A 15,508-nucleotide genomic window follows, 5' to 3' on the forward strand; every position below is an offset into this window, starting at 1 on the left:
TAGATGGCTGTTCAAAATTAAGAGAAATCCAGATGGTACAGTGGATCGCTACAAGGCTCGTCTTGTAGCCAGAGGCTTCACTCAAACAGAGGGACTGGACTTCTTTGAAACTTTTGCCCCTGTGACCAAGATGGCCACTGTTCGCACTTTATTAGCTTTAGCAGCAGTCTTTGATTGGAATGTTACACAGCTAGACGTAACTAATGCCTTTCTCCACGGGGAACTTCATGAAGAAGTTTACATGTCAATTCCTCCAGGTGCAGTTGTTCCCCCTCACCTTGCTCATCTGCCTAATCTTGTCTGCAAATTAATTAAATCTCTGTATGGTCTGCGTCAAGCTCCCAGAGAATGGTTCTTGAAATTTTGCACTGTTCTTCTACAGTATGGCTTTAAACAAACTCACTCAGATCATAGTTTGTTTGTACTCAATCAGAACAACTCTATGGTGGCTGTTCTGGTGTATGTTGACGACATACTTGTCACTGGCAATGATCTTAATCTCATCAATACTGTTAAGAGCCATCTAGCTAAACACTTTCTTATCAAAGATCTTGGAGCTCTTCGCTACTTTCTTGGCATTGAAGCTGCTCGGTCTACTGCTGGTATTTTCCTTAATCAGCGCAAATACACACTTGATATCATCAAAGATTTGAAGTTTGATCAGGCTAAACCATCTCTCATTCCAATGGAGCAACATCACACACTGCTATCCAATACCACTTCGCCATTTATTGACAATATCAAGACTTATCGACAACTGGTTGGTCGCTTGATTTATCTAACAATTACTCGTCCTGATATTTCATATCCAGTGCACATACTTTCCCAATTTTTATCAGCTCCCAGGGCTTGTCATTTGGATGCTGCTTACAAGGTCGTGCGTTACCTAAAACATACTATTGGCCAGGGTATTTTGTTGTCTGCCAACAGCAACTTGTCCTTGACTGCATTTGCTGATGCAGATTGGGGTGCTTGCCCACTTACTCGTCAATCTCTTACAGGGTATTGTGTTACGCTTGGCCAATCTTTGTTGTCCTGGAAAGCGAAGAAGCAGCAAACAATATCACGCTCATCTGCAGAAGCAGAATATCGAGCCATGGCTGATACCTGCTGTGAGATTCAATGGCTTCTTAATCTGTTCAAAGAACTTGGCTGTAATAAGCTCACTCCAGTCACGCTCTACTGTGATAACAAATCTGCACTATACATTGCCTCAAATCCGGTTTTCCATGAACGTACCAAGCACATTGACATTGACTGTCATATTGTGCGTACGAAGCTTCAAAATGGAATTATCTGGACTGCTCATATTTCCACTAGCATGCAACCTGCTGATTTGTTCACCAAGTCCTTGTCCTCAGGATCACTTACGTTCTTGTTGTCCAAGATTGGTGTTGCTAACCTGTTTCAACCCTCAATCTTGAGGGGGGATGTTAATATACAACAGCACAAAGACACAGTAAGAAAGTTAGTTACAGAGGGTGACGAGTTAGTTACAGAAGGTGGTGTGACAGCTGGAGTACAGCTGGATAGTCTAGATACATAAGTGTGTGTATAGTTTCTCAATATAAGTTGCTCAGTATTGTAACTCAGACATATTCATTCTTGTTATGTAAATACAGTTTCTCTGCTCTGTTATTCTCTCTACTTCATCTTCATTCTCTAGCTTAACTGTATAGAATTCATAGACTATCAAATAGTGATAGATTGAGAGTGTGCATGTATATTAATTAGTAGTGCTGTAATCCGATCCGGGCAGCTCGCGAGCTCGCCCGGCTCGAACTCGTTTTGATGGGCTCGGCTCGGCTCGTTTAGTTAATCGAGCTCGAGTTCGGGCAGAGGTTTTGGCTCGTTTTGTTAAACGAGCTGGCTCGGCTCGACTCGTGAAAATTAACGAGTCGGATTCGGGTAGCATTTTAGGCTCGATTTAGTGTTAAATTAAACGAGCCGGCTCGCCCGACTCGTTAAACTCGGCTCGTTTAACTAAACGAGCCAGCTCGACTTGACTCGTGAAAATAAACGAGTCGAGTTCGGGCAAAGGTTTAGGCTCGTTTTCTTAAACGAGCCGTCTCGGCTCGACTAAATAAAACTCGGCTCGAATTATGCCCAGCTCGAAACTCGGCTCGCCCGGACCGAATAACAGCCCTAATAATTAGCATATGGGATCTAAGGATCCTCAGCTTGCATTCTCACTTGGCTGTAGTTAACCGGTAGAAAAGATCTATGAAAGACGTGTAGTTTGTGGAAACTGGAAAAGCATCAAAGGCTGTGTTTGCGAAGCTTCGTGCTAATGATATCTAACTAACAGGATAATAGTGATAAAATGATGATTCGAAGCTATGAAATGTAGATATGTAATCGCTTGAAGAAGAAGAAAGACATTGTATTTACAAACTGAGAGAAGAATTACAGTAGTGCAGTAATGAAAAGTTGTAGAAAATGAAGTAGTGCTACTCAGACTATATACAAACTAACTTCTGTAACAAACTCTAACTAACTTGCTGAGTTGTCAACTAGCTGAGCTGTCTCTGAGCTGTCAACTAGCTGAGCTGGACAGATGAGATCATCCAGAACAATCTGGATGTGCAGGTTTATCTTCAACAGCCTCCCTCAAGTTAGACGTAGATGAAGAAACGCCTAACTTGTGTAGTAGAGTGTTAAAATGTGGAGAAGGTGATACTTTGGTAAACACATCTGCTAATTGTGAAGTAGTAGGCAGATATGTTAACTGCAGTAAACCCTCTAGCACTTTATCTCTTGTGAAATGGCAATCAAGCTCAATGTGCTTGGTCCTTTCATGGAACACTGGGTTCTTGGCAATATACAATGCACTCTGATTGTCACAATGTAGTGTGACAGGTTTAAGATCATTAATACCAAGATCTTCTAGCAGCCTAACAGCCCAAGTAACCTCAGAAGCTGCAGAAGCCATGGCCCTGTACTCAGCTTCTGAAGAAGATTTAGAAACAGTTGGTTGCTTTTTAGATTTCCATGTAACAGGTGAATTACCAAGTAACAAGATATAACCAGTAATTGATCTTCTGGAGTCAGGGCAAGATGCCCAATCAGCATCAGAAAATGCTTGCAGTTTGAGATTGCCAGAAGAATTTAGTAATATACCTTGATTAACTGTAGATGCCACATACTTTAAAGTATGATGTAATGCAGACCAGTGTGAAGTTCTTGGAGCATGCATGAATTGACTCAAACTCTGAACAGTGTATGCAAGATCAGGCCTAGTATTGGTGAGATAATTCAGCTTACCCACTAGTGATCTATACATTTCAGGATTAGAAAGCAAGTCCCCTTCAAGTAAACTCAATTTGAGATGAACTGGCAAAGGAGTAGCAACAGATTTAGACAGATCAAGTCTTGAAGACTTCAACAATTCTCTGGCAAATTTTCTCCGTGTTAACAGAAATCCACCCTCTAAATAGTCAACTTCTAAACCAAGGAAATAATGCAATTTTCCCAGATCCTTAATACTAAACATCTGATCCAAATGCTGCTTAAGAGATGTAATAGCTTCCTGATCAGTACCAGTTAAAATCACATCATCCACATAAACTGCCACAATACAAACCTTTCCTTGATTATGTCTAATAAAAAGACTGTAATCATTTTTAGATTGTGAAAAACCTTGACTCAGTAATTCAGCCACCAGTTTCTCATTCCAGCACCTTGATGCCTGTCTGAGTCCATAAATGGATTTTTTCAGTAAACAAACCAAATGATGTGGATTAGGTATGCCATCAGGAACCTGCATATAGACTTCTTCAACCAAATTTCCATGTAAGAATGCATTATTCACATCTAATTGGTAAACTGACCAATGCTTTGATGCAGCCAAGGCAAGCAGCATTCTGATTGTCCCCATCTTCACAACTGGAGAAAAAGTCTCCTCAAAATCTACTCCATATTTTTGATTAAAACCTTTGGCAACAAGCCTTGCCTTACACCTTTCAAGACTACCATCTGCCTTCAGCTTAACCTTAAAAACCCATCTGGATCCAATTGCTTTCTTTCCAGGAGGCAGTGGAACCAAATCCCAAGTATCATTTTTATGTAAAGCATCAATTTCTTTCTGCATTGCTTCTTTCCAAAGAGGATCAGTAACAGCTTCTTCATAAGACTTAGGTTCAGTTAAAGTACATGTAGGTGCAGCAACAGGATGTTGAACCAAGTTGCACCAATGTGTAGAAACATTACACTGATATGAAGACAAGTATGAGGGTGCTTTATGTACCCTTGAAGATTTCCTCACAGGTTGAGGAGAGGAAACCACAGTACTGATATCAATGACATCAGAAGTAGAAATTTCAGGTTCAGAATCAGGTTGATGTGTATTTCTTTCTGAAGCATTAATTGGAGATGACATATCAGAAGAAAAACTGTCATTTCCATATTCCTCTCCAGAATTAGAAATATTGTCAGCACCAGATGCTTCTCCAGAAATACCAATTCCAGTTGGATGTGCAGAATTATCTGAATCATCTGCAAAAATACTGCCAGTAGATATAGGCAAATAAAATTGACCAAGACCAGATTGAGAAGATGTCTGTGTGTGAAAAGGAAAATTTGTCTCATGAAAAACCACATTTCTTGAAACAAACAACTGTTTTGTTTTCCAATCAAGAACTCTGTATCCCTTCTGACCAGGTGAATATCCCATAAAAACACACATGGTAGCTCTGGGATCAAACTTACTTCTATGAACAGAAGAAGTAGTCACAAAACATAAACAACCAAAAGCTCTTAACAATGTCAGATCAGGTGTCTTATTATACAACCTATAATAAGGTGTGTCAGATGACAAGCTTTGCAGTGGAATCCTATTAATCAGATAGGTAGCACAAAGTATACACTCACTCCAATACTGAGGAGGTACCTTTGATTGAAAATAAAGAGACCTTGCTGTTTCCAGTAGAAATCTATGCTTCCTCTCCACAACACCATTCTGTTGTGGAGTGTAACTACAGCTTGTCTGATGAACAATTCCATACTTTTGAAACAATTCATTCATGGAACCCAAACACAACTCCTTAGCATTGTCTGACCTTACTACAGAAACTGTAGTTTTAAACTGATTCTTGACATATTTAAAGAACTTATAAAGGACATGCACACATTCAGATTTATGTTTAAGAAGATGCACCCAAGTAAATCTGCTGAAATCATCTACTATAGTCAAGAATTGATTACAACCAGTTTGTGACTTGAACTGATAAGGACCCCATACATCTATATGTATCATTTCAAATCTGGACTTAGTTTTGATAGAACTATGAGGAAATTTGAGTCTAGTTTGTCTAGCCTGAGGACATACTTGACATACTACATCAGAAGGAGGTACAATTTGAGGTACTATCAATTTAAGACTAGAAAATGGTACATGACCAAGTCTTAAGTGCCAAATCTTAGCATCTGCAACAGCAGCAAAACAACTTCTCTTATCTTCAGAATTATCAGTGCTATTAAAACCATACAAGCCTCCTTGAATCTCACCAAGATGCATCTGACAGTTTTTCTGAGAAAGGCCCTGTATAACACACTTGTCAACAGTAAAAAGCACTTCACAGCTGAGATCTTTACACAGTTTTTGCACAGAAATTAGGTTGAAATGAAAATCTGGTACATGTAATACATTGTGAAGCATAATATCTGCATTTAACTGTATTGAACCAGTGTGTTTAACAGCTATCTGTTTACCATCAGGAATAGTAATATACTCATTTGGATTAGCTTTTGCATAATTGGCAAAAATAGACAGATTAGAACAGATGTGGTCTGTTGCACCACTATTAATAAGCCAACCTGTTTTCCCACTATGTTCAGATAGAAAACAGTATTTACCTGCTAACATTGCCATATGATCCTGTTTTTCATTAGCTGAAGAATTGTTTGAACCACAGGATGACTGATTACTGAGCATACTCATGAGCTACTGGTACTGAGCATTGGTGATATGTGCAGTGTCATCATTGCTAGCATTACTGGAAGACATAGCTGCCATCTTCTTGTCTTTAAAGCCTTTGAAACCAGGAGGATAACCATTGATCTTAAAGCATCTTTCTATACTGTGACCAGCAATTTTGCAGTGTGTGCAGTAATACTTGCTGTTTCTCTTGGCAACAGAATTAGGTTTAGTACCAGAATAAGCTGAATTAGCACTCTGTTGACTGTGATCTAGTGTCTTCTTGTTGTCAGCCAAGAAGGCCAGTGATTCAGTATTAGAACTTAACTGTGCAATTTCTTGATGCCTCTCCTCTTGAGAAAACAGTTTGAAAGCATTTGCAATAGGAGGTAATGGTTGCTGCATAAGAATATTACCTCGAATAGTAGAAAACTTATCTGCAAGTTTCATCATGAATTGGATGAGTCTACGCTCTTGCTCCTTCTTGCGTATACGCTGATTCACATTACAAACACATTTGTTACAAGTGCAGAAAGCTAGAGGACTAGCATCACTCAATTCATCCCATAGAGTTCGGATTTCAGTATAGAATTCTGAAACCGACTTAGAACCTTGATGAACATCAGTCAATTGTTGTTCTACAGCATAAACCTGTGCCATAGTAGCAAATCCAAAACGATCCTCAAGATCACACCAAATGTCAATTGCATTGCTGAAACACATAACACTTCCAGCAATAGTTTCATCCAAATTAGCAATTAACCATGTGCAAACAAGCGTATTACATCGCTCCCAAGCTTTGAAGTCAGGCGAATTTGTATCAGGTTTAGCAACAGAGCCGTCAACAAATCCGAATTTGTTCTTAGAAATTAAGCTGCGAACCATAGATCGCTTCCAATTTGTGAATCCATTACCATTAAATTTCACAGAAACTACTTGTGATGAAGTATAATCGGACGGATGAATATAGTAAATGCTAGATTGATCTTGAATTTGTGGAAGAACAGTACGATTATGGATATTCCATGCATTTCCAGTATCAGCCATGATTGAAGACGAGTAAACTTGAACGAAAACGAAAATAGAGGCAAATCGCAAGAAAAAAAATAGATCTAAGAAGCAGAGATGTAGAATCAAACACCTGGTAGTTGATGTGGATTCACAATTCCTGCTCTGATACCATGATAAAATGATGATTCGAAGCTATGAAATGTAGATATGTAATCGCTTGAAGAAGAAGAAAGACATTGTATTTACAAACTGAGAGAAGAATTACAGTAGTGCAGTAATGAAAAGTTGTAGAAAATGAAGTAGTGCTACTCAGACTATATACAAACTAACTTCTGTAACAAACTCTAACTAACTTGCTGAGTTGTCAACTAGCTGAGCTGTCTCTGAGCTGTCAACTAGCTGAGCTGGACAGATGAGATCATCCAGAACAATCTGGATGTGCAGGTTTATCTTCAACAAATAGATAGGGTTATCGTATTCGTGCCTTGTCATGTAATCAACTCGAATCAATCCGAAAATGCTCATACTAACGTGAAATTTATTTAAAATTGATTATCTTTGTTATGTAAATAATTATGTTATGATATATTAAAAGTATATAAACAACAAGATTATAATTAGGTAGATAAATTCGTTCAAAACAATATTTACATATATAAAAAATTTCGGATCGAGTGCCGATAATATGAGTCAATTCAACCTGATCCAAGTCTTCAGTTAAAAAATTAGCGAACCTCAACCAGATATAAAACATAAAAATCCTTACTGTAATTCATATTTTTTTTCTTCCGGATTAATATTCCATCTCCGCAGGTAAACAGCAGAAGGTAGTGTAGTACTGTACCAAGGTGACGAAGAAAGACATGATCCGCGTATATTTGCGAAAATGAAATGGGAGGTTCTATTATCTTAGATTCTTCGTATCTGTAAATGCAACCAAATTGCATGTTTCGAATGAGGCCAATTCTTCGTCTTTTTAGTTGAAAATGACAAATGCATGCCCCTGCTCCAACACCAACTCTCGCCACTGCGTTCAACTTGTTTACATAGTTAGATTTCAAACATATGAACATAATTAAGTTCCTTATATATAATAAATAAGGATAATTTACTTGTTTAGTATAGTATTTTAAAAATAAATACGAATTATTGGGTTTTATTTTCGGAAATATATAGAAATACAATTAATACAATTTGTTATACAGAAATACTTGGACAACATACAAATTATTAAAATAGATATATTTTTTCGAAAATTTCTGTACATATATGTCAGAAATTATATGCTAGTATAAATATTATGTAAATAATAGTCGATAAGCCTATTTTACGTTTTTGACAAGTATGACTATGATAGAATGGATTAATGTGCATAATAGTCGATAATCTATTTTTACTTTTTCAGACAGGTATGACTTATAACTTTATAAATTAGTATATGTTTTAATAAATTATAGGGCGACATGAGACTAGGACAACGACAAACTCTTGACCAGTTAAACCTATTTTTATTTTTCTTAAAAGTTATGAGCAAAACTAATTTGCTAGCTATTCATGTAATTGAACGAACATTCATCGCAAATTTTATGTCAATCCCGTTGTTATTATATAAGAGCATGTCTTAGGTTCTTAAATCACTCTTTAAAATATAATATAACACCTGACTCCTAGAAAGTTAAAACATCTCCAATACTATTCTTTATACTTGCTTTTTATTCATATTTTATTCATATAATGAGAGAGAAATGTTGGCGGAAATGTTAGAGGTAAAATAATATTATATTCATGAAAAAAATATTAAGAGCTCCTATATACTCTTTAAAAGAGAGGAGAGATGATGTGTTCCTAACATTGGAGCTCTATTTCTTGCATTACTCTTTAAATTTGAAGTTAAGAATTATAACATCTCTCTTTTTCTTGTGGGCTAAAATGCTATGGATTAAATAATTTGAGATATCTAACTTATTAAAATGGGCTAGGCCCAATGTTATATGGACTAAACGATGGGCCATTTCTCAACTCAAGCCGAACATAAATCATCGGCGACGAAACAGAGCAAACTTATCAAGTTATCACCGTAAAACCCTTTATCTAAACCTCAGATAAGAACATAGAGGGAGAAAGAGAGAGACAGAGAGAGAGGGAGGGCAGGGGGAGAGAGAGAGAGAGTTATGATAGGTTAAATAATCATCCAATTGGTCCTCCTTGATGGCCATTTCGTCTGGCTTTGGGTTCTCCGGCCGACCCCAACTTCATTTCTGCCACTGTTTTCGCAAGGTTCCTCATTTATCTACAAACCCCTACCTTTATCTCTTATATTCTTAATGTTTTGAATATTGTTTGAGCTTGATAATTTGTTTGCAGGTTCGATTCGGGTCAGTGGCGGCTGTTCTTGATGAGCCTGATAGCTTCTTCAAGGGATATAGTAAGAGGAATTCTGAGTCTGTTTCTTTTTCTAGTGATGGAGGTAAGTTGAATTTTGTATGTTTATGTGAATTTTGTATCCGGGTTTTCGTAAATGTAGAGAAAGAATAGAATGTAATGTGAGTTTTATAATCTGGGATTAAAGGGGTTGATGAGGATAACAAGGCACCTGTATGGAAGAGGTTCAGCTCTAAGGAGCTTGGGATTAGTAATTCCATGATTCCGAGATCTACACGAGTGGTCCTCAATGGCCTTAACCGAAAAGGTGGCGTTTTTTGGTTTCAATTTATTGTTCTTGAGATGAATTGTTATATTGAACTTTTATGTTGTAAGAGCAAGTCCAACACTATGCTAAGAGGTTCCCTAAAAATATTATAAAATAATATGTCTTAGTGATTTAGCACAAGATTTAGCACATGAGCTCCAATAGTACTCCTTATATTCATTCCCTATTATTATAATAATATTAAATTTAAACAACTGCCATCTATTTGAAAGAGAGGGAAATGATGTGGAGGAGAGAGGGAAATGAATATTTTAATGATAAAGATAGTTTAGAAGTGGCTAGCATATTCTAAAAATAGGGAAGGGGAGGCTTGTGCTAGTGATTTAGCACATCACTAGCATAGTGTTGGAGTGCAATTTTATCCCATATTCCCTATTTTTGGATTTAAGACTTGATTTAGCACACCTATTGGACTTGCTTAGTGAAAATGGATTTGGTAGAATCTTGACAGTTGGCATTGAAGTGTACTAACTGTTCAATTGTAGTTCTGTAGCAAGTAGGGGTAGCAACGTTTTGGGTTCCGAGCCATGTTTGTGTCTGTAAATCTGTCAAATCATACTCCAATGCAGGTGGCTCAGATGAGTGTTGCAAAGTTGGAAGTTGCCAAAAGATTGTTTGTGCATTGGTGCCACTCAGTTGCTTGAGAAACACAAGTATTGCCAGCTGCAGGCAACCGTTGCGCACTCCTAATTTATTAACATTTCATTAACTTTTGCCAAGAGATCAGTAAATCAAATCAGTTATCAGATTATATTTTAAATTATTATATGGGGAACGGGGGATGTGTGGTGGCCACTTGTTTGCATTGGAGCATTTTAACAATAGAGATTGCTAATGCTAAGCATGATGTGGATGAGAGTTAGAATAAACTATTTTTTTTAGAAACGATTTGTCAAGTTTTTGCGACAACGATTGTTACTTGTACTGGAGCTGCTCTAAGCTGAAGGCGAAACAACTTTGGTAAGTGAGTGGCGTGTGTCATGTTCGGGTCTAATCGAGTTGTCTTACTCTCGGTTTTGTCTTTGTAATTGTGTGGAGAATCAAATTGGATTTAAATTATGTCAAATATTGTCACCTGAACTAACACGTACACTCGTAAGTCATAATTAGCTTTAATAAGATAGGTTGTAATAGAATTGCTCTTCATATACATATATTTTCTCAAAATGACTGTGCTTGCTAATCTTTGCTCAGTAGATCTAGTTGTTGTATACTATCAGCCTTACTTAATACTGACCTCAAGGGTAAAACGGAAGTATAAATTGTTGTATCCCATGTATGAGCTGTTAGACCCCATACATTTAATTGGGCAATATTAATCTCATGAATACACTTTTGAACTCATTGTTTATGCATTATACTTTAACATGTATACCTAGTAGGTTTAGCCATTTATACTATTTTTGTAATATGTTTTCGGTTTTATATTTTAGGGCATAGAGTTTACCTTGTTGGTGGATGTGTCCGTGATCTTATTCTAAAGCAAAAGCCAAAAGACTTTGATGTACTGACATCAGCAGAACTTGGCGAGGTTCGTGTGAACGAGAACCAATAGTTCCTCTCTTGAATACTTTGTACAGTATATATTTCTCATTTCTTTACTGAAATTATGCAGACATCTTATATTTTTTGAAAATTGAATTGGATCAAAGCTCAAAATTGACGACACTCTTTTAAATCACAGGTGAAGAGGATATTTTCACAATGTCAAATTGTTGGGAGACGATTTCCTATCTGCCATGTGACCGTTGATGGTACCATTGTGGAGGTTTGTTAACTTTGGATGACATGTTTTAATATCTGATAGCTAGGAAAGAAGTTATTTGATGAGAACTCTTCCATTTTTTCTTGGCAATGCTGCAATGGTTGACGTTTTGGTTAAAATGCAAGCTTCCTTGTACTTACTTGAAGTTGAGTAATTAACTTCATTAATTAGGTTTCAAGCTTTTGCACGAGTTCTAGGGGGAGAGTAAATTTTGACATGGAACGACCTGTTGGCTATGAGAAGGAGGATTATAAGCGTTGGAGGAACTGCTTGGAGCGTGACTTTACAATAAATGGGTAACAGATTATATACTATTTATGTTGGATTCCAAGTCATATGCCTTTTCCTTCATCACAAAATATCATGAACTCTTTATCTTTTGTAGCCATATATCTTTTTGCATGTCACAGTTTAAATGAACACAATTAATAATTTTCTCATTTGTTTCAGCTTGATGTTAGATCCTTATGCAAAGATAGTATATGATTACTTGGGAGGGCTGGAAGATATCAGAAAAGCGAAAGTGTGCATGTATTTCTTAAGCAGTACTAATGTACAAAAGTATGTTAGACGATTGTACAGACTAAAATTATCTTAAATCATGTCTTTTGCTGTAGGTGCAAACGGTGAAGCCTTCAAACATATCATTGTCAGAGGATTGCGGTAACTTCAGTTTTTTATTCTTGTTCATGTTTATTAGATTTACTATTCTTGTTCATGTTTATTAGATTTACTACTTTGTCGGGGACTTATCAAGCTCATTAATGCTAGGATCTCAAAAATAAAATCCATACCAACTATACATATTATTATTGTATGGGCTAGTTAAGGTAATGGCTAGCCTTGGGTCCATAGTAAATGTAGGAATTGGACAATTGATGTAGTACAATATTAGAAGTTTGAAAAATTCATTTACAGGAAACTATAAAAAGATAAACTTGGGTAAATTACCAGTACAAAATTCACTCTTTAAGATTTCTCATATGTAAAGAGAGGAAAAGTATATCGATCGTAACCAAGAAAAATATATATATATATATTCTTAATTTTAATAACTAGTCAGATTCCAGTTATTATGCAGGGGACAGTATATGCATAATCACATATACATCATAAACTTAAATTTATTGGATAAAAGAAATGAACTGACTTCTGTTGTTTAATAGCTTCAGCATTTGCATTGAGTTTACTGGTTCCATCTCTGTTTTTCTTTTTCTTAATATTTAAAGTATCTTTATGTTTCCAGCTCGCATTTTACGTGGAATTAGAATTGCTTCCCGTTTAGGGTTTAGTTTCACAAGAGAGACAGCTCGAGATGTTAAAAATTTATCATATTCAGTTTTAAGGCTTGATAAGGTATTTTGAGGTGTGTTTTTTTGTTGTACTATTTTTTGTCTCCTTTTGTTACATTAATAAAGCTACATTCATTTTTGTAATAACTTAGGGAAGACATCTGATGGAAATGAATTACATGTTAGCCTATGGTTCTGCAGAGTCGTCACTGAGATTATTATGGAGATTTGGTCTTTTAGATATACTATTACCATTTCAGGTATAACAGTATACAAGTTTTGTTGAGTAGCTCTCTTAATAATTTGAAGTATTGCTTTTAAGCCTCACTCATTTTCAGGCTGCATATTTTGTCCGAAGTCGTTTTCGCAGACGTGACAAGAGGTCTAATATGCTTTTGGTAACTCCGTCCAACTAATATCAATGATCTCTAACGTTGTCGTGTTATACATGTAGCACTTTCATTTACATCTGGATAGTTGGGGAGAAATCAAAAATATTAATTTTAAACTTCTGAATTCTGATGTTATAGTGTTTGCATAGTTGTGCAACTATTGCACTATATTGTACTCTTGGTAGTAATTACTAATTAGTTTGTCTTTTTACACCATTTTGTCAATGCCATGTGTAATGAATTGGCAAAGCTAGAGTAAAGGTGTTCTTTATGTAATTGTTTTGTTATCACTTGATTCTATTATTCTATATAAGTTAAATAAGTCATATTTATCAAGGTTGATTGGTTTTGCATGCAGTGTCTTTTTTCTCACATGGACAAGTTTTTGGCACCAGATACACCATGTCACAGTAGCTTATGGTAAGATAATCTTTAAAAGCGGAATGTTGCATGCTTATCTAATCTTGCAAATATTTGATATCTAATATAGTACAGTATTGGGAATAGTATCAACTCATGCTAATAGCTCGAGTTAATGGGTGTCCATGGATTGCATTATAGGGTAACTTAATTTTAAATTCATAAGACTTCTACTGCAGCTGTAATTTATAGCTTACTAATTTTGGTGCAATTTACTGAACTTGCCATGATAAGCAGGTCACTACTCCATGTGGTGTGGAACTTAAAACGACTCAATGTGCAAACTCCTTAAAATATTTGAAATTAAGTATGTTAATACTCTGCTGTCAAAATACTAGAAGTTGAAACAATTTGTCACTGGTCCAGAATAAATTAAGTATAAAATATTTGATTGATTGGTTTTAATATATGTGAAAACTTCACAATCTTTCTTTGTTTAATTTTATCTTGTATAATGAAAAATATCAGTACTTTCATTCAGGAGTAGCATCTGTTGTGATTTTTCCAATTTTGTATGCTTTCAGGGTTGCCATTTTAGCATTTCATAAAGCACTGTCAGACGAACCCAGGGACCCTGTGGTGGTAGCTGCATTCAGCCTTGCTGTTTATAATGGCGGGAATATGTCAGAAGCTTTAAAAATCGCAAGAATGATATCCAGACCACATGATGCTGGCTTTAATGAATTATTGGAACCCTGTACCTTGGACTACGAGGAATTGAAGGAGGAGGTTTTGCTTTTTGATAATTCAGTTAGCACGGCACTGTCTGATATGACCGAGGAGGATTATGTTTCAAAGGCTATGTCAGCCTTCCCCAAAGCTCCTAAATCAGATCTGGTAATTGGTCATTTATCTCTTTATTGTATTTGGATGCGGCCCGTGCTAATTTTTCTGCAACCTTGACTGCTGAGCAATATTATTTCCATTAATATCCAGCATGAAATTCTTGATTCTTGAGTTCTCTACTCCCAGTCCCTGATGATAAAATCCCACAATCTCACTATGTAATGTGATTGAATTCCTAAGCTACCGTGCCCATCTCTGAGTAAGAACTGCTATGTTTATTGCAGGTGTTTATTTCACCGCAGTTGTATTTTAGGGTGCGCAAGATTTTCGAATGCGTTAGAATGGGAAGGCAAAAGGATTTTGTACCAAAGCAAGGTAGTAAAATTGATAGTGAATTGTTAACTTTAGGTAGTTTGGAGGAAGTTCGACATGTATTTGCCAGGGTTGTATTTGACACTGTATACCCGGTCTCTACTAGTCCGGAGTAGAAGGTCTTTACTTTTTATATTAAAGTAATAGATTTTGAAACGAAAATTAAAGCAGCTAAATTAGAGCACGATTGGATAGCCCAGTGGTGGGTTTATCCTCTGTTGACCCGGGGCACCCGGGTTCGACTCTGGCTCACCCCGAGAATTATTAGAACAGATACTAAGTTGCAGGCATATAAGCCTGCATTGTCAAAAAAAAAATTCCTTGGATGTGTTTTAGATCTTCTTTTTTCTTCTTTACCCCTTGTTTTCGGAGAAATTCGACTCTGTAGATATATTTAATTTCAGTTGGTGCTCTAAAAAGCAGGAAATAGTCTAACAAACCTATTTACTTTTTGTTTGTGAAAATTGGAAATCAGATTTTTAAATTTACTGGTCAAAATTATTTGAAACATGGAGCGAAGTTTTAAAAAACTAATTGGTTTAGATATTCTATAATTAAACATGATGGTTATCTGTAACATGATGATTACATGTAATGTTAAGTATCTCAATTTGTTCTTCATTTTTTTCTCAAATCTATGTGGCAATGTATAATTGATTACATTCATAATAATGTACTTTCTATATGCACATAAATTATCTAACTATAATTCGTGGACAAATTTTGGTGTCCTAGCATTACTCTTAAAAAATTATCTTACTTCTTAAACTTCACATTTTATTACAAGTCATTTTGAACTTACCATAATTGAGAGACTGATATTACAAAAATTATATAACAGGGGTC

At 36.1% G+C, this 15,508-nt stretch overlaps 2 protein-coding genes across 3 annotated transcripts; one reads left to right on the forward strand and one right to left on the reverse strand.

The window, feature by feature from the left end:
* Positions 1 to 5,941: 5,941 nt before the first annotated feature.
* Positions 5,942 to 6,961, reverse strand: LOC108204208 (uncharacterized). Its single transcript, XM_017373537.1, has one exon. The coding sequence runs from the start codon at positions 6,959 to 6,961 to the stop codon at positions 5,942 to 5,944; it is 1,020 nt and encodes a 339-aa protein (XP_017229026.1).
* Positions 6,962 to 8,982: 2,021 nt separating this feature from the next.
* On the forward strand, positions 8,983 to 15,018 carry LOC108228056 (uncharacterized). 2 transcript variants are annotated; one of them, XM_017403532.2, is made up of 14 exons: positions 8,984 to 9,202; positions 9,290 to 9,392; positions 9,495 to 9,614; positions 11,069 to 11,166; positions 11,320 to 11,403; positions 11,572 to 11,696; positions 11,851 to 11,923; positions 12,018 to 12,063; positions 12,647 to 12,756; positions 12,845 to 12,952; positions 13,031 to 13,090; positions 13,443 to 13,504; positions 14,029 to 14,341; positions 14,575 to 15,018. In XM_017403532.2, exons 1-14 carry the CDS (start codon positions 9,134 to 9,136, stop codon positions 14,776 to 14,778), a joined length of 1,575 nt encoding a protein of 524 aa, XP_017259021.1. In that variant the 5' UTR covers positions 8,984 to 9,133; the 3' UTR covers positions 14,779 to 15,018. The 2 variants fall into 2 exon arrangements, with proteins under 2 accessions (XP_063935807.1, XP_017259021.1); XM_064079737.1 differs by lacking the exon at positions 12,647 to 12,756 and having other exon boundaries at positions 8,983 to 9,202; positions 12,894 to 12,952.
* The last annotated feature ends 490 nt before the right edge of the window (positions 15,019 to 15,508 follow it).

The sequence above is a fragment of the Daucus carota genome, chromosome 6 (assembly GCF_001625215.2).
Source record: "Daucus carota subsp. sativus chromosome 6, DH1 v3.0, whole genome shotgun sequence".
Lineage (NCBI taxonomy): Eukaryota > Viridiplantae > Streptophyta > Magnoliopsida > Apiales > Apiaceae > Daucus > Daucus carota.